This window comes from Neofelis nebulosa, chromosome 3 (assembly GCF_028018385.1).
Source record: "Neofelis nebulosa isolate mNeoNeb1 chromosome 3, mNeoNeb1.pri, whole genome shotgun sequence".
Lineage (NCBI taxonomy): Eukaryota > Metazoa > Chordata > Mammalia > Carnivora > Felidae > Neofelis > Neofelis nebulosa.
This window is the reverse complement of record NC_080784.1, coordinates 78470133-78489992: the sequence shown is the minus strand read 5'-3', so window position 1 is coordinate 78489992 and position 19860 is coordinate 78470133. Positions and strand designations below refer to the sequence as shown.

General features: G+C 33.3%; 1 protein-coding gene across 6 annotated transcripts in view; it reads right to left on the bottom strand.

The window, feature by feature from the left end:
- The window catches only part of LRBA (LPS responsive beige-like anchor protein), a 780253-nt gene that overhangs the window by 65927 nt on the left and 694466 nt on the right, over positions 1-19860 (bottom strand). For all 6 annotated transcript variants that reach the window (XM_058721178.1, XM_058721180.1, XM_058721181.1 and 3 more), the window contains exon 48: positions 15481-15648. In XM_058721178.1, coding sequence (XP_058577161.1) covers positions 15481-15648 — 168 coding nt within the window. The remainder of the gene's footprint in view (positions 1-15480; positions 15649-19860) is intronic.

Sequence of the window (19860 nt, the reverse complement as noted above, 5' to 3'; positions counted from 1 at the left end):
AAAAATCCTGATAATATGAACTACTTACTAAGGCTAAAAGAGGACCCATAACAAGTAAATGTACTTGATAAGAAATACATGAAGATTGCAAAAGAGAAAATTATCTATATAATAAATATGGTTTTGTTTGGATAACCTCTCTAGCTGGTTTTTTTAAAAAAAGCAAAGCATCATTTATAAAATTGAGAAATCAGACTCTTTCTTAACCTAAGAAATGAAATATAGAGTTATTTTTTAGTAGTCAGAACAAAATTTTTAAAAGATCACATAATGAACCTAACTCAAATTATTTAAAAGGAATCTTTTAAGATTGAAATGTAAATATTCCAAGTGCCCTAGAAATAAAAAAAAGATAGAATTCAAACTTTGTAAAGAATAAGTTAAAATATAAATAGCCAATCAGTTAAAAAAATGTCATGGATATACTGGTATATCTTAAACTCAACCAGGTATATGTTCAAAATAGAGACCAAACAGTATAGTGAAGAAATAAGTTAAATTAAACAGAAGTAACTCTCTGTAAACTTGGACTTGAAACAATCTTTTTTTTAATTTTGAGAAATTAGACATATAGAAAAATAAAAATTTAGTTGAGTCAAATTTTTATGTGTTCAACTAAAGACTATGCTTTTGACTCTACTTCTATAAATTTTTATAAGGAAAGAATCAGATGAATGCAAAATGATTTAGACACAAATATTACAGTCTCCAACAGTAAAACTCAGGCAATAAAACTACTTAAACTATGATAATGGAATACTATGCAGCCATTAACATGAGTAAGTTGAACGAAGTGTATCTGACATGGAAACCAGACTATAATACACTGATTGAAAAAAAAAATCCTGGGGCGCCTGGGTGGCGCAGTCGGTTAAGCGTCCGACTTCAGCCAGGTCACGATCTCGCGGTCCGTGAGTTCGAGCCCCGCGTCGGGCTCTGGGCTGATGGCCCGGAGCCTGGAGCCTGTTTCCGATTCTGTGTCTCCCTCTCTCTCTGCCCCTCCCCCGTTCATGCTCTGTCTCTCTCTGTCCCAAAAATAAAAATAAAAAACGTTGAAAAAAAAATTTAAAAAAAAAGAAAAAAAAAATCCTAATTACCAAAGAATATGGTGTATGACCTCATTTAAGTAAAAAATTAAAATAAATAAAAATATTTAAACACACACATATATTTACATGTGTTATGTGAGTATACATATACTCAGTAAAACCATGGTTTGCAAGCATAATTTGTTCCAGAAACATGCTTGAATCCAAAGTATTTGTATATCAAAGTGAATTTCAAGAACCACTGGCTCAGGTGTGATCATGTGACATTCAGTGTCACATACTACTTGTATTGCAAGACATCGCTCATTTATCAAGTTAAAACTGATTAGAAATGTTTGCTTGTCTTGTGGAATACTCGCAGAACAAGTTACTTGCAATCTGACATTTTACTGTACTTGAATATATATGCATAAAATCTGGGAGCGATGTACCAAACTATTATCAGCTGTTATCTGTGTGGGGAGTAGATGGAAAGATTTGCAGAATAAAAATTAATACTTTATTCACTTTTATACTGCTTAACATCTTACACAAAAAATGCATTATTTAAAAAAATAAACAACATGGGGTATCTGGATGGCTCAGTTGGTTAAGCATCCGACTTTGGCTCAGGTCATGATCTCATGGTTCTTGAGTTCAAGCCCCGTGTCAGGCTCTCTGTACCGACAGCTCAGAGCCTGGAACCTGCTTCAGATTCTATGTCTCCCTCTCTCTCTGCCCCTCCCCTGCTTGTGTTTTGTCTCTCACTCTCAAAACTTAATAAACATTAAAAAAATATTTTAAAGAAAGAAAAACAGGGGTGCCTGGGTGCCTCAGTTGGTTAAGTGTCTGACTCTTGATTTTGGTCATGATCTTGGGGTTCGTGAGTTTGAGCTCTGCACCAGGCTCCGCACTGACAGTGTAGAATCTGCTTGAGACCCTCTCTCTCTGCCCTCTCCTGCTTGTGCTCTCTTTCTCTGTCAAAATGAATAAACTTTAAAAAAAAAAAATCTAAAAAAAATAAAAACGAAAAATTTTCCATTTTGAAAAAATCTTAAATAAAAAATATGAAAATCTAAATGAAAATCTGCCAATATTTGATACAGCTTTATGAAGTTTAATTTCTCCATCAACATAGTAGCCAGAAGAATTTAATCATTTAGGAACAACTCCAGCTGATAAACTGGTCAAAAACTGTGAAATCCAGAGATCTTACTACAAAGTTAATTTTGTTATTTGAGCTTATTTCCTAACTTATGTCAACCTGATTTCAAGGAACCATTCATTTAGCAGTATTTTGTTATCACTTAGTATTAATTAAATATTTATAAAAGTATATAAATTTTATAAGTAAATTATATGTTTTTCACAATGCATTGCTTATCTGGAGGCATATACATGTCATGATGATGGTAAGGAGTACCTAAAGAACAAAGATAAAGGGTAGCTTGCTAAGTAAAGTAAAACTTATTTAAAAAATAAGAATACAGTAATTACTCAGCACAGAGGGAATATTAGGGAAGGAGAGGAATATTTTTACTTATATATTTATTCAATAATATTATGGAAGTTAGTAAGGTAAAACATAAGGCAATTTTAAATTGTAAAAATATGCACAGATATCCCATTAGTGCATTTAACTGAACCCATACATTCCAGACACACATTAAATTGAGGCCTGGCCCAGCCTTACTACAATCTCCACTTCTTATAGCTGTCCATCCACTGCAAGCATAATCCCAGCTGCCAATCTGAAAGAAACCAGCTAGTCAGAGCAGACACAACCAACAGAAACAAACGTCACTCAATAACATTCAGCGGCACTGTGTTCATGGATAATTTCAAACAGTATCTCTGTCTAGAACATTGATGTGCTCATTCAAAACACCTCCATCTCTAGCTACTGGAAATGAGTAGATAAAGCAGCCTGCCTAGAAAAATAAGTGAAATGTTGCTTCAAAGAGGTTGCCAATGCTAAGAGGAAAACAGTGAAAATGTAGTGCAAATGTCTTAAGGAAAAGAAAAAATCAGGAGAGTTAATTTACTGTATTCAGAACATGAAATAATTATTTCTCAAAATCAAACAAATGTGTTTAAAAATCATTTAGTCTATTTTCTCAGTAATATTTGTGAGTATCCACTGTGTGAGAATAATGAAATGAGGTACAGTGAGAGATCAGATGACATGATCTTCCATCTCAAGGAACTTAGAGTTGAAAACACACACACACACACACACACACACACACACACACACACACACACACTTCCAATTACACAGTACTGGCAGGGATAGAGAGGGGTAAGACAACAAATTTACTGTTATAGCACAGTTTAATAATACTTAACATGTAAATCATTTGCACTTGACTCCAGAATTTTCCAAATATGAACAGAATTTCAGTTGCTTCTTTGCAACAACAATGAAAACTAAAAACAGTGATTATATTCTAAGTAAACTTCCTCATCTTTGTTAGCAATGCTTTTAAAGTTGCTATTCTGAACATTTAGAAACCTATCATGCTTTCAAATAATCTTATATAGATTTTTCAAATCCATGAAATTTTTTTCATCTCAACTCTTTCTAGAAGCTTGCATTCAGTTTAAAATTAAGAGAACAAAAGTTAATCACTTGCTTTGAGGCTACTTTTCACATTCTCAATTTAGAATGAAGAGGGCATCTGAAGCAAAAGGGTTTATGATAGAAGTCATCAGCATGACAGAATGGCTCAGAATTCCTTGGGTAGCTGACAGGGTAAAAAAAAAAAGGTATTAATACCCTGCCTGCTTTATATCCTTGCATGTATAATTTAGCTACACCTATTAACTAAGACTGCAATATGCAATAATAACTAGCAAAATATAAGGATCAGCTTTACTGACAACTTTGATGTTCATTTAGTTGACTAAAGGAAACTTTATTTACTGTGGTTTTGATGTACAAGAAAGTCTGGCATAATTTCAAGTTATTTTTTCTGTAGGTTTTCAATTAAAACTTGACTAATCCTTACTGTTTATTTGCCTTTTCATTGTATAGTTCCTGCCCTGCACTATGTCAAATATGCCATCTGTGTAACACACTTCTGGCCAGAGATACTTCAGAATTATTTTTGTAACACTCTGAATTGTGGCTGTATGAAATCTTAACTCACTGTATTCAATACTTCTAATTTACTCTATTGCCACAATCATAGTAATCATGTTGTCTTATTGTCCTACTCTTAAATCTCACTGCAGTCACAACAAAGATTCCTGCCCCACCTGCTCAAAACAGACTTACAGCCCATTCCTCTAACTATTTAACAAATGTTAACAATGCTATAAATACCAATTGTGTTTATGCTTTCTGAAAGATTCACTGCAGGCAGTGTTCTGCAGTAGTGTTAGAGCTGAAACAAGTTGTTGACTCCCACCATGAAAGTGATTGAATTCTAAGCCAAAAATGCTTTTCCTTGGATAAGATATCTGATTTGCTACTGCTGTCATGAAACTGGGGTCATGTAAACTTAAACACTGCTGCTGCTGCTTTTGGAAAACAGACCTTCTTAGAGTGATTATGTGTTGCTAAAACAGCATTTGGAAGGATAAATTTGGAAGAGGGAAAACCAACCACTGACACTAAACACAACTTAGGGAAATTTTTCAGATTTTACTTTCACATTGTGAGCCCCATTGTATATAATTCTTTAAATTGAGCAATATCACGGCTCTCCTCCTCCTCTTCCCCACCCATCTATGTAAATAGAGCTGAGTTCCACTTTCAAAAGGAAATTAGTAACTAATTTCTGAACTCACATAAACATAAAATAACACTATTTGCTTGAAAAGTAAAGTAAAGGAGAAATGACCCTGCCAGAGGAAAAGTGGTGAAAACTTATGGCAAGGTGCAAGATAACAAAACACAATTATCGTTCATATTAATGTCGTTCCTGAGCAACAGCTACCTACCTGAGCAATTTATTTTTCTGCCTTTCAACTTCTCCACCTCTTCTTCTAACCTTTCGCACACCTCAGGATTTGCCCTGCACTCCCTACACAATGGCAGGTCAAATCCCGTGCTGTGTCTGTATTTCCCCTTTTGTCAAAACCTATTATCAAATCCCACGCACAAAGAGCTGAATGATTGGAAAAGTTTGTTTAAAAAAAAAAAAAGATGTGTAATCAAATTACTGTATCTTTAATGGTGGAGTTTTAAACATTAGTAAAAGGTGAAGGATTCTGTGGCAGAGGATTTTTTTCTGTATACATCAAACCACATCTATTATAGGAACTATTATAGCTGACTTCAGTATGTGACTCTGGTATTAGTTAAAAAAGTACAAATTTGGGGATGGGGGCTTTCTACTGTTTTACTTTATAGTTTTGCATAATTTAAATTTAGTTAAATAAATTAAATTTATAGTTATTATGCATTGCTTTGCTGAGTAAGTTTTAAAAGCCCTTTATATAACTATTTAATCACACACACACACACACACACACACACACACACACACACACACACACACAACTAAGTAGTGAACCCAGAGATCTAGAATTCATGGATATTGGGCCAAAAGCCTTCTTGATTTTAGAAAATGATGACAAGAATTACAATTAGCAGTGATATATCTAAAATATTTTCCCTACGAGTATAAGTGACCTTTTTGGTCCTCCTCAAATATAATGGGAAAAGAGAAGAAATAAACTCAAATTGTTAGAAGGTATTAAAAAATCATAGCTCAGTGAATTAAATAACAAAATAAGAGATTGGAGGTACTCTGATTTCTGAGTGAGAAAAAGTTTAAGACATTAACATAACCAAAAACCAGAAAGTAATCATAAAAGATCTCTGAAGAGCCAAAAGCAAAGTCATTATCTTTAACCTCATGTTAACATGCCTTACTTGTTCAGATTTTCAAGAGGAGACTTTTTCCCTTCAAACGAGAAAAAGAGTTGTGGATTGGTTGGCTTTTTCTCCTTGATTGTGAAGAGAAACAATTTTCAGAATATAGAAAGTAGCAAATGAAAGAACTCCATGATCTCACTAACCAAAGATAATGACCATTTTTGGTTAGACTGCCATATAAACGTCTTTAAGTCTATAATCCCAGACGTGTCCTTATGCATGCATACACATATAAAACTTGTATTTAAATGTTCATAACATGTTTTCCCAGGAATATGGCAAAATATATTTCCAAAGCAATATTTTTGACAATGTATAGCATTGTACTGTATGGATTTACCAGTATTTATTCAATCAGTTCTCTATTATTAGACATTTATGTGTTTGTTTGTTTGTTTGTTTTTTTGCTATTATGAACAACTATACAACTTAACATTTTTCTGCATACTTGTTCAATTACTGCTTTGGTTAACGTTCTTTGTAAATAATGCATGAATATTTTAAAAACTGATATAGATTGCCATAAAGATTAAATTGATTTTCATCCTCACCAAATACATGACAATGATTGTTTTCTTTTATCCTTTTTTTTTTTTAATTGCCAGAAACTATTCTGAGATTCTAATGTGAAAACAGAACCCTTTCCCAGAGGAGGCGGGGGGGGGGGGGGGGGGTGGTGAGAAAAAACTAGAGATTCATGACAATGTCTGCTTTCTAACATTAGGATTTTCATTATTTTTAATCTTAAATAATCTAACAGGCAAAAATGTTGCATTTTAAACTGAATTTTATTGATTACTGGTGAGGATGAACTACTTATCATTTGTGGCTTGTATTTCATCTTTTGTGAATTATCTGTTCCTAAACTTTGTTATAGTTTTGGTTTTTTTTTTTTGTTTTTTTTTGGATGTATACAAACTTCAGTTTTTATGTAGTTAAGTGCATCAATTTCCTTAATGACTTTTGGTTTTGATATTAGACTTACAAAATGGGCCTTCTCCATTCCAAGACTATAAAACTACTCACCTATATTATCTTCTAAGTTCTGTAGTTTCATTTTTTACATTCATAACATAATCTTTATTCTAAACAAATACATGTAATTCATTTTTAATTTCTTCTACTTTAACATGTGAAACGGGAATCTAAATTAATTTATATCTAAACAATTAGCTAGCTGTGCCAACATCACATATTAAACATGATAGCCTTTTCCCACGTGACTTAAAATACCATTTTTATAAAAAATGCTCATATGTAATATGCCTATTTCTGGAAGCTCTATTCTGTTCCACTGAACTTCAGTTCCTTCACTACGACATGTTGTCTTGATTACTGTAGTTTATATTTATGTATCTCATAATCAAACCTATTTACTTTTTCTTTAATTTAGTTCTATCAAATCCGGTTTCTCAGGCTACTGCATTTAAGAAATTGTAGAGTAGGAGGATGGATGCCCAAAAGCTATACTTGACACAGTACAAGAAGCAAGACTGATAGCTTAAGGGTAGAAATAGAAAAATATATAAAAAGAGAGCATAAAAACTGCAAAACAGCAGTATGGAATTGTTTAGTTTAAGGCCAAATATAGCACAGAACAATAACTAATAATAATTTTAAAAAACCATATTTGCTAATCTTCCCCACTTCTCATTACTGTCTTCCTATAAAATGTCCTCTTTTCCTATAAACTGTATAACACCCATTGTTTTACAAATATACATGCAAGGTTTGGAACACCTGGGTGGCTCAGTTGGTTAAGCATCCAACTTCGGCTCAGGTCATGATCTCCCAGTTTGTGAGCTGGAGCCCCATATCAGGTGAGCTTGAGCCCTGCTTCAGGCTCTGTGCTGACAATGTGGAGCCTGTGAGGGATTCTCTCCCTCTCCCTCCTCTGCCCCTAGTGGGATTCTCTCTCTCTCTCTCTCCCTCTCTCTCTCTCAAAAATTATAATATAATATAATATAATATAATATAATATAATATAATATATATAATATATAATATATATAATATATATAATATATATAATATATATAACAAATATAATATAAAATTTTAAAAAATTAAAAAAAAAGATTTATGAAACTTAACTATGTCCAAGGTGAGTCAAGTCTCAACAGATTTCAAATAATATGTATCATATATACTGCATTCATTAGCTTTAGAATAAGTTAAAATTAATAACAAAAAGATAACTAGATATCATGTATGAAGGCAAGCCCTCACTGAAGTGATGACCTTTAAGGTGAGGCATAAATGAGGAGGAACCAGAATGTGAAAATCTGGAATAATCAGAGAAAACAACCATCAAAAAAGGGTGCTAAGTCAATGAAAATCTTCATATGATCAGGAACAGAAACAAGGTCAGTATGGCAGGACACACGAATGAGTAAGAGAATAACCTGGCATGAGATCAGAGAGGTAGGCAAGGGCCAGATCACGTGGATCAAAGTGGATTTTAATCTGCTTACTGTGAAAGAGGAAGGTTTAAGTAGAGGAGTGACTTGATCTGATTTACATTTTCAAAATAATATTCTGGCAGCTCTGTAGAAAATGGACTGTAGGCAGAAAGGGGTGACCAGGTGTATTAATACTAGCCAGGGGAGAGATGATGATGGTGGCTTAGATTAATGATAGATATAAATGGTTTCCAAATATGTTTTGGAGATACCATCAACTTAGCTGCCATATTTTTATTTTAATTTATTATTTTTTAAAATTTATATTCAAGTTAGTTAGCATATAATGCAGTAATGATTTCAGGAGTGGAATCCAGTGATTCATCTCCTACATATAACACCCAGTGCTCATCCCAACAACAAGCTCATCCCCTTGCCCACTTAGCCCATCCTCCAACCCCAAACGACCTCCAGCAACCCTCAGTTTGTTCTCTGTATTTAAGACCCACTTATGTTTTGTTCCCTTCCCTGTTTTTGTTATGTTTGCTTCTCTTCCCTTATGTTCATCTGTTTTGTATCTTAAATTCCACATATGAGTGAAGTCATATGGTATTTGTCTTATCTGACTAATTTCGCTTAGCATAATACCCTCTAGTTCCATCCATGTAGTTGCAAATGGCAAGACTGCATTCTTCTTGATTGCTGAGTAATACTCCATTGTGTGTGTGTGTGTATATATATATATATATATACACAAATATATACACACCACATTTTCTTTATCATCTGTCGATGGACATTTGGTCTCTTTCCATACGTTGGCTATTGTCAACTACGCTATTCTTCAACCAACTTCCCATATCTTCCCCACCTACCACATAGTTTTTTCCAGTCATAGAGCCGTACTATTCTCCTTCCCACATGCTGTACTCTCTGCTTTGAATGCCCTTACCCTTTCTGCTGCTTTGCCTACTTCAGTCCTCATTTCTTAAGGATTATGTTTAGGCAGTTATTGCCCCCTTAAACTGGGTTAGCTTTTCCTCCTTTGTGCTCCTATATATAGTGTATAAATCTCAGGCAGAGCATATCACTGTATATACAATTTTTAAAACTTATTCCTGACCTACTAAAACTCTATCAATGAAATGTCTTATACTAAGGTCTAGATAACCCAGTTCTCAACTTTTGGATAGAGCAAATACCGGTTATATTAAAATTGACAGTTGAACTGTGGATAAGAATATAAAATTGTTCTAGAAACCACATTTGTAAATAAAATTATATTCTAAATATATTTAAAGAAAATATATAAGGTAAATACCTATGCTACATTTTTTTAGGAAAGGAAAAATTATTTGTATAATTAATATTGAATTCATTACATATTTATTTTGTGAATTTGGATTTTACAAGGTTTTTGTCCTTAATAAAAATATTTATTCTTACTCATATCTGACTCTGAATTCAATTATCCTAATTTTTCTCTTTCTAAATTTCTTTCCTTGATCTTAGTTTTTTTGAAATGGTGTTAGAAACATTTTTTTTTTAGGTAGGCTCCACGTCCAACATGGGGCTTGAACTCACAACCCCAAGATCAAGAGTCACATGCTCTACTGACTGAGCCAGCCAGGCACCCCAGAAAGGTTTGATAAGATCATATAAAGGAAGAGAAGCATGTCAAAACCATCTTCAGTAGAATTAACAATAAGAAAATAACCAACTTTGATATATTTATACTTTGTCCAGGAAATAATACATGTACTCATCACAGGAAACAAATTCCATAGTTATGTATGGTGATGGGTGTTAGTTAGACTTAACTGTGGTGATAATTTCACAATATATACAAATATCAATTATGTTGTATACCTGAAACTAATATAATGTTGTATGTCAATTATACCTCAATTTTTAAAATGCAAAAAAAGAATATATATAATGCTGGAAAATAGAACAGATGAAAAAATAGTAAAAGAGAAAAAGAACAAAAATAGTATCAAAGAGACAGAAATAAAGAGCAAAGAGGTCTGTTAGAATAAAAAGCTAAAGAATATATCTTTTAGTGGAGGTTATAGATATTTGAAAGAAAAATAGTACATATGCCTGAAAAATAATTCTCTCTCGTGTGTGATATATGTAAATGTAGACATGGTTGTATATTGATATCCCAGCTGTTTTCTAAAAATTAAAAACAACATAAAAGTTTAATGTGCTACAGGCTGTTTCTCTGATTACTCTTCCCCCCTTATGGTTATTATTTCTATCGTTTAGTGCTTTTTTTATAGAGAGATTATTTTTATGATCACTTACTATGCCATATGTATTAACCATTCACTCTAGAGTAAAACTTTCTCAAGAGAAATGAAGCTCTTCCCAAGTAGTGGGTAAATACATGACTTGTACATAAACAACAACTTGTCTCTCTGTGAATATCTAAGTGTTCCAAGTTTAAATATATAGTAGTGAACAGAAATAAGTAAAACTATAGTTACTGACAGAAAGAAGTCTAGTCTAGTCTGCTTTTAATACTAGAGAAGCACAAATCTATTGTGGTCCCATGACTGCGGTCTTGCAGAGATAATGTTTTAATATAAGTCAAGTGTCTGTAAAAAGTTACTAATATTAGAGATGTTAAAGAATCTTAGGGGAACAAGATTCTGAAGATAGTGTAGCCTGGAGATGGGGTGGGGAGCAAAACAAAGGGCAACAGTGGGAGGTTTATAACTAGCAGGAAGCTGTGACAAGAAGTGACTTGGAGGCTGCCCAGGCCTGGCGGTTACAGGCACATGGCAGGCCAGGGTTAGAGCAGTAGGAGCTACCTTCCTGGGTCATCCTGTACAGCCTCACTCCAATCTCAAAGTTGGAAGGAAAGTGTTCATAAACAGGCAGTCTGTGAGCAACCTCTCTGAAATAGTGCCCTACTCACAAGTCACTCTGTATCCCCTTACCTAGCCTTATTTTCTTCATAGCACTTATCACTAATTAAGATTAATCTTTACTGCTTATTTTGTGTGCACCCCGTTACATTGTGAGTTCCATGAGGGGAGGAATTTCGTCTGACTTTATTGCTTATCTCTGTATTTTTAGTACCTTGAATAAAATGAGTATTTTTTGTATAAATGAATGAAAGAATAAATTGTCCCAATTTACCAGCCCCTTTCTTATCTATCCAAACCAGCCTAGATCTACCCTTTAACAATTCACCAGTCACCCTTCCACTTTCGATCCTTCCTTATATATTCCACCATAACGTACCATGCAAAACCCCATCTGTTTCTCTCTCCATATATATTTACACATACACACAAACACACACACACCCCTTACAGCATGTTTGTACACCCAACTCTCCTGCTGTTGACAACAGAGAAAAATGGTGGCAAGAAAGTAATCATTTATTATTGAGCATCTATTAAGCACCTATCATTATGTTAGTTATTTCCATAAATATTATCTCAACATTAATAAACAAACTCTCATAATTTTGTTGCATTTACCCCTCATTCATGCACATTTACTTAAACCAGTCCTCAGACTAACCTCTACTCTCTAATCTCAGACAAGGCAGTATCGTTCCCTGCTGTCCAGTGCTTATCTCTATCTGTCTCATCAATTTTGTTCCTTTCCAGTCCCTCATAGAGCTTGGAAGTCTATTACATGCTTTCATTCATGTATGTTTGACATGCTTCCCTCTTTTTGGATCTTCCCAATTAACATAGAATCATGGTCAAATATCTACCCATTAAAAAAGAAAAAAAACTCAGAGTGACTGCTAATGGGCATGGAGTTTCTTTTCGTGGTGACAAAAATGTTCTAAAGTTAGATTGTGGTGGTGCTTGTAAAAGTCTGAGTATGCTAAGAACTACTGTACACTTTAAATGGGTGAATTGTATCATATGTGAGCTATATCTCAATGAAGTGATCAAAGATTCTCCCTTCAATTATTTCCTTTTCTCACTGTGTTTACTTGTTCATGTCCCATCCACCGCTTCTAAGCTACTTTCTGTAAGATCACACAGTGACTCTTAGAATAATCTGGTGGGTACCTTTTGCTTCTTATCTGCTCAATCTTCTTTCAAATAGGTTCTAAAACACACACGTGGTTATGTCACTAACCTTCGACCGATAATCCATTGCCTTATAGTGCAGTTATAATTACATTTTATGTCACTGAAGGCCCTTTAGAGTATGGTCCTGTCTCTCTTTCTCACCCTATCACCTTTGGTTCATTGCATTCTCCCATCATGATCTCTCTCTCACCTATGTGCAGAAAGTGTTTACCCTTTCTTCTGTGTAGATACCCTTTGCTCATGACTCTACCCAGTGTTCTCATTTATCCTTCAATCTATAGCCTCTCATTTCCCAGAAAACAGGATTGGATTCTGGCATTCTGGGTTTAGTGCCTATTCTGTATGTTTGTGCATACATACAGTGTACTTACCTCTATACTGAATTTATCACAGTATATTGTAATTGTTTACTTATCCATATTTCCACGTTAGACAATGAACTCAAGCTGATGAGGTCAGGGACTTACCTTTCAACTTTTTACCCTTATTATATAATTTGGGTTTAGTAAAAGGTTGTTTTAAAAAGTGAATAAATTAATGCCTACTCTTGTTTTCTGTTTTCTCCTTGCCTCACTTCACAATGAACTCTGCACGTGTCCTCTAGGAAACAGTCTCTGATAACCTATCTAGCATTAGCATTTTATGATCTTTCTGTGATGATCAGTAATTCATATTCTTTTTATGGTTGTGTTTCTTAACAGAGAACACCATAAGGAAAAGAATTACCATGTGATGAATCCTTATGATAAGATAGGTACCACGCCAGACACTTTACGTGTATTATACCCTGTCTAGTCTTCTATGGGGTGAGCATTCTCATACCAGTTCTATATATGTGGAAATAGAGTCTAAGGAAGATCCAAGTCACACAACTAGTAGGCATCAGGGTTAGGAACTAAACTAACTTTCTTTCTTTCTTTCTTTCTTTCTTTCTTTCTTTCTTTCTTTCTTTCCTTCTTTCTTTCTTTCTTTCATCTATCTATCATCTACTTGCTTGTTTGTTTATTCTACTGTATCACACTGCATTGTATCACAAGACTTAACACTATGATATAGGATGGCTATAAAAATTATATTTGTTTTAATAACATCCAGAAAACTTTGAGAATTAATCATGCATATTTATATGAATAGTGTTAAATAATGACATGATATATAGTAGTCCCTGTGGTTTTGCTTTTGATGGATTCAGTTATCTGTCATCAACCATGGTCTAAAAGCAAATGATCATCCTTCTGCCACATCATCAGGTCAATACTAACCTAACATTATGCCACAATGCCTACACATCATCCACCTCACTTCATCTCATCATGTAGGCATTTTATCATCTCACATCATCACAAGAAGAAGGGTAAGTACAACACAGTAAGATATTTTGAAAAAGAGAGAGAAACCACATTCACCTTTTATTATTGTATTTGTTATAATGTTCTGTTTTACTATTGGTTATTGTTGTCAATCTCTTACTATGCCTAATTTATAAATTAAACTGTATTTTAAGTAAGTATGTATAGGACAAAACATCGTATGAATAAGGTTTGGTACTATCCATAGTTTCAGGCATCCACTGGGGGTCTTGAAACATATCCCCCATGGATAAGGGTCAGGGGGACTACTGTATTCATTCTTCAAGAATATTGAGTGCCTACCATACTTAGAACATAATAGGCCATGTTTTTTATATAATATGAAAATAAATGTGATAAGTGGAAAACCCTCTAGTTAGAGTTTAATTTGCTAATAATTAACTACTTGGGGTTGTGGGTAAAAAAAGGAAGCCAAGGAAACTTAAAGCAAAAGTTTTAAATAAGCTGATCTAGAAAAATTAATATTAAAAACTTATTTGGTAAGGTAGCTCCTCAAAAAGTTAACATAGTATTACCATACAATCTAGCAATTCTACTTTGGGGTATATATACAAAAGAACTGAAAGCAGAGACTTAAACAGACACTTATATACCAATGTTTATAAAAGCACTATTCACAATAGCCAAAAGGTGAAAACAACCCAAAATGTCCATGAACATATGAATGGATAAAAAAAATATAGTATACACAAACAACAGATATATTATTCATCCTTGTAAGGAAGGAAATTCTGACACATGCTACAGCATAGATGAACCTTGAAGATACTATGCTAAGTAAAGTAAGCCAGCCACAAAAGGATAAATATTATATGATTCCACTTCGATGGGGTACCTGATGTAGTCAAGTTCCTGGAGATAGAAAGTAGAATGGTGATAGTCAAGGACTAAAGGTCAGGGGGTGGGGATGAGGAGTTACTATTTTAACAAATACAGAGTTTCAGTTTGGGAAGATGGAAAACTTCTGGAGATGGATGGCAGTAGTGGCTGCACAACAATGTGAATGTGCTTAATACCACTGAATTACACTAAAAAATGGATAAAATAATAAATTTTATGCTATATTTTCTCCACAATAAAAAACATTATTTGAAGTCCTCACATGTTTAAAGTGAAAGAAAAACTATAATTTATACATATATTTGACTTATATATCTAATGTCTAAATGGACTATACCCATGTTCAAATATTCTACAAAGTTAACTTAACAAACATTTACTCTCCCATTGTCTAACCACATGCCTAGAATTTGGATTCAGAAAATACCAAAGATATATGACATTCTTCTAGATCTCTACTGTCCAGTCTGGTAGCCACTAGCCATACGGGGCTATTTAAGTTTGGATTAACTAGAAATAAATAAAATTAAACATTCAGTTCTTCAGTCACACTAGCCACATTTCAATTGCACAACAGCCACATGCAACTAGTGGCTACTCTATTGGACAGTGTAGATATAATGTATATTTCCATCAGTCACTGCAGAAAGTTTCACTGGACAGTGCTCTTTTATATTATACTAGAAATATTATATGGTAAAAATCACTGGCGTGTGTGAGGATTCAAGTCCCAGTGAGGTCACGAACTGAAAGGTTATTCTGCTTAATTCACTCCACTCATGTGGTTTCCATTTTATCATAAGCAAACTGAAAGCATGAGGAAGATATTACCCAGTGCTGTCTTGTCTAAAGATACCTGGGAGATCCAGTCAGATAACTTACCTCTCTCAATACAGGATCAGCTATTGAATTCAGATTGACAGCTCCTTCATAGGTCAGGTAATAGAACACGTTGAGGGATCGAACAGCCTCTGGTCCTTGCTGTTTATAGCCAAAAATGAGATCAATCCATTGGTGAAGCTGGCAGGAAACAAATTCACTCTCCAGGGCCTGAAAATAAAGGGCATAGATCATATTATTGTGCTGAATTTGGTTTTTAAAATATATAGAGAAATTTAGAACAAGCAGTAAAGTTTTACACTAAATTTACTGGGAATAGACTTATTCTGATGTCCTATTTTCCACCAGAATCTGTTCTCCTTTGTTTATAATTAAAAACTTTCTGGCACTTGTTATGCTGAATTATATTAGATTGCTTACATTTCAGTATTATTCTTCAATACTGTAAGCATTGTGAGGGCCAGGACTGGGTCTGTCTTCATAATATTTGTAACTCAGGACCTGACAGTTACCTAATTCATGCTTCAAAGAGAGAAAACATGAAACATTTACTATCCACCTGAAATGTTTATGATTTTTCTATATAGAAACCTTTTGTTGTCTATTGAAACAATTATATAACCAAATTATTTAGTGCTTTCAACTGAGTTTTTATGCCAGCAAATTTGATCTTTGGAGGAATACTTACAATTACTGAATTATAATTACTGTTATTATTCTAGGTATTAGTATCAAACCTGACCAAAAATTTGATGCTATTAACATAATAGTGCCAAATAAATAATGAATGGATGTAATCAAATGTTTAGTGGAAATTCTGGGCACCAGATCCACTTCCAACTCAACACTGCATTCCCAGTTACCAGCACTGTACCTAAAGCACAGTGAGTACCAACAAATGTTTGCTGCCTTTAACACAGTTATAAATATAAAAGAGGTTAAAAAACTGGAAACATTTTTATAAAAGTGTCCAAATTTATATTATTTAATGTTCTTCAAAATTATTTCACCATAAAAGTTTAGCATATGGACTCAATTATCAATAATTAATGCTATTCAAATCACAGAGCTCTAAGATAAGTGCTGAAGCTTGATTTGAAGTATACCAAATTATATCAGATGATGTATCTCACAGAAATTCTTTTTAGTGTAATAAGTATATGGCTGTGATATATTTTTGGTGTGGCTTATTATGTTATCAATATTATAAAAAGAAATCTGTTGGTTTTAAAACAAAATTGAGTAATTTCTATAGTAAGCAACCAATAAGATATAAACCATCTTGTGACAAAAGACATTCCTATTAGTTCACAGGTATACACCTGTGTTAAGTATTGCTTTATTAAAATAAGTGCCTGTGGGGGCACCTGGCTGGCTCAGTCAGTGGAACATGTGACTCTTGACCTTAGGACTGTGAGCTTGAGCCCCATGTTGGGTACAGAAATTATTTAAATATTTTTTAAAATCCCTATCTAAAATAAGTGCCTATGAATAAGAAAAGTATTTACAACTGAATTCAAATAATATACTTCCTTTAACTGATGATACTTAAAATGACTTCACAATATATCACATACTGTGTAAAATGCAAAAAATAATTCTGTAAATAAAACTCTAGGCAGTTCTCATATTGTAACGTATACCTGAATATGAAATAAAAATATTTAGCTAGCTTCAACTGTGAAAGTTACTGTTTTAGACATCTCTTATAAAACTCATTATATTTATAAATTTAGTAAATAGCTAAGAGAGCACAAAAGTACTGCAAATGTTATTTGAAATTGGAGAAGAGGAGATTGTAATAAGCACATAGATTTAAAATTAATCTGAAAATTCAGGAATTATTAATGGAAGATGCACAAAAATGATACGTTTGTTTCATTAACTTGGGCCTTGAGTAGGGATGGGGGATTGGGGGCCATGTTTAAAGTGACACATAAAAACAGCAATTGTCTTAATTTGTGTGCAGTGCACTCCACACAAAAGCCCTAAATATGTTCAAATTAGAGCAAGCTGCTTGATTGTCACTGCAGTCTCATGTCACATTAATGCATGACAAACATTAAACCATACACTTAAATGGCAATTTATATCATTTAAATGTTTACTGCCAGACTAGCTCATCACTCATTTAAATGTGACTTTCTGACAGCTAATTTCAGTTAATTTTCTCCAATTCACTTAATTAGAACTTTCAATCAGGGAAGGACCTACACATATCTTTGGGCTTATATCCTTTTTAGTTGTTCAAAATCTGAGTTAATAAACTGCTGAAAAGCCCTCCAATAATAGATTAGCACGTAATATCTCTGAGTCTACAAAAAAAGTGTGACTATATGAAGCAATCTCACAGTAGGTACTCTTAGAAAGAACCTACACTTATTTATGTAAATAATACTCTCGCCAGTAGTTTAAATAAAAAACATTTAGTTCATATACACGCACTATTGAAACAATAAAAAAACCCTGCATCCAAGCTAATTAAAAATTAATGATTTCAAAATTGTTTAATAAGATAAAACAGTCAGGAGTCTCCTGAGTGTCCGTGGTGCTGTGATTTGAGACTATAAAATTCCAGAAGGCTCAGCAAATGATAAAGTACAAGAGAATTTTCTCAATATTAAAGCTCTAAAAACCAGTGCAATTTTATTTTATGTGTCATCAAACAAAGAATTGTGAGTGTTCCTAATGTTGATTACTTCTTTATGCACATTCAAAAATGGTGAAGTTGGTGACGTTTAGATGCTTAAACCTTTATATCTTGATGCTACATCAGAACGTTAAGCAAAAATGCTGAAATGAAAGACACCGTATGCCCCTGTTATACCTCAAACACAGGTGCAGAGATGAGCTCTGTGCCCTGGCTCACCCCTGCCTTTACACCGTCATACTGGTCAATCCCTTAAGAGGTTGGCTGGTAATTCACAGAATTATTGGCAAAATCTTTCCCAGAAATTGAGAAACAAATTATTTTTATGGGTAGATTTTATTTACATTTCTTAAAACTAAACTAAAAATCTCATTAGTGGTTTTCAAACATTTCTTGCAATTTACCAAAGCTTTAAAAAGGGATACAAAAGAACAACTGCTATGGTTATAAGAGTTCCTAAAAAGTTTAAAATCATTTCAGAAAAAGTCAGTTCAGGACTTTAACATCCTTTCAGTAGTAGTGAATGACAACTGCTTAACCAAAGGTATATAATAATAAAAACTTAGTAAAGATTTGAGGTAAGAGGTAAAGGCAAGCAGAATAAAATTACTGAAGGACAGAAATACAACTAATTCAAAATGGAATATCCTGAGAATACATCTCATATCTTGTTTTTGAAATTCAAAAACATAAATTATAAAACATATTAAAATTCTTTAAATCCCTTTATATGTTAAGATTTGAAAAAAACACTCTATATAAAATACATACATCCACATTTGTAGTCACAAAAAAATAGAAATACGACATTGCGATGCTGAGCATTTGTGATTTTTCAAAGCCTTTAGGTCAGACAGTCCTCATTAAGACTGGAGTTAAATACGGTTTGCAGCTAGGGGATAGTAACATTCTTCCCATGCTGCTCTCAAACCTAACCAATCAATTGTTAGTACTCCCTTAGCAGGCTGGATACATCATTTACATCCAATGTGTGCTCTGAGTAAAATTTGTAAAAAGAAAATCCACTAAAATGTCCAACACAATACAATAATATTCAACTCATCTGAGTTATTATAAAATAAATCAGTGACTAATGTCCAATTGTTAAGGATCAAATAAGTCTATGAAAAGACTATCATATGAAGCCTCACACAAATTGTCAATCCAATCCAGGGGGACTCATATTAGTCTTGACAAACTGTCTTGGGGCTGATATCTGCTTTCTTAATGAGATCTATTAAGCAGAGACTAAAACACTTGAGATATGCTAAAAAGTACAGTATACAGATGTCAAATACAAACACTTATTAGTAACTTTCATTTGTTTGGTCCACATGCAGAACATCAACAAATTCAAGCTTTAATATTGTAAAGATAATAGTAAATTATTCATAAACAACTCATTTGTGTAATCTTGTGTCAGAAATAATTATAACATATATGAATATGTGTCTTACAATCAATCTCATTGAAAGAATGTAATCTGTGTTTTCCTGACACTAACCCATTAAGGAAATGAATTATTTATGGATAAAAAATATTTTTTACAATTATTCTTGTTTCCTATAAGTACAGTCAAATAATATGATAATTTATATAGAAATGGCTTGCTTTTTACTATTTGGGAATAAAAATTCTAAAATAAAAGGCATTAATAATGTGTTTGTTAATCTCTGTATGCTTTAGAGACACTCTAGCAATTTCCTTTTATTTTCAAACAAAATAATGTAAAAATGTAAAAATCAAGAAAAGCAATTTTATTTATTTAAAAA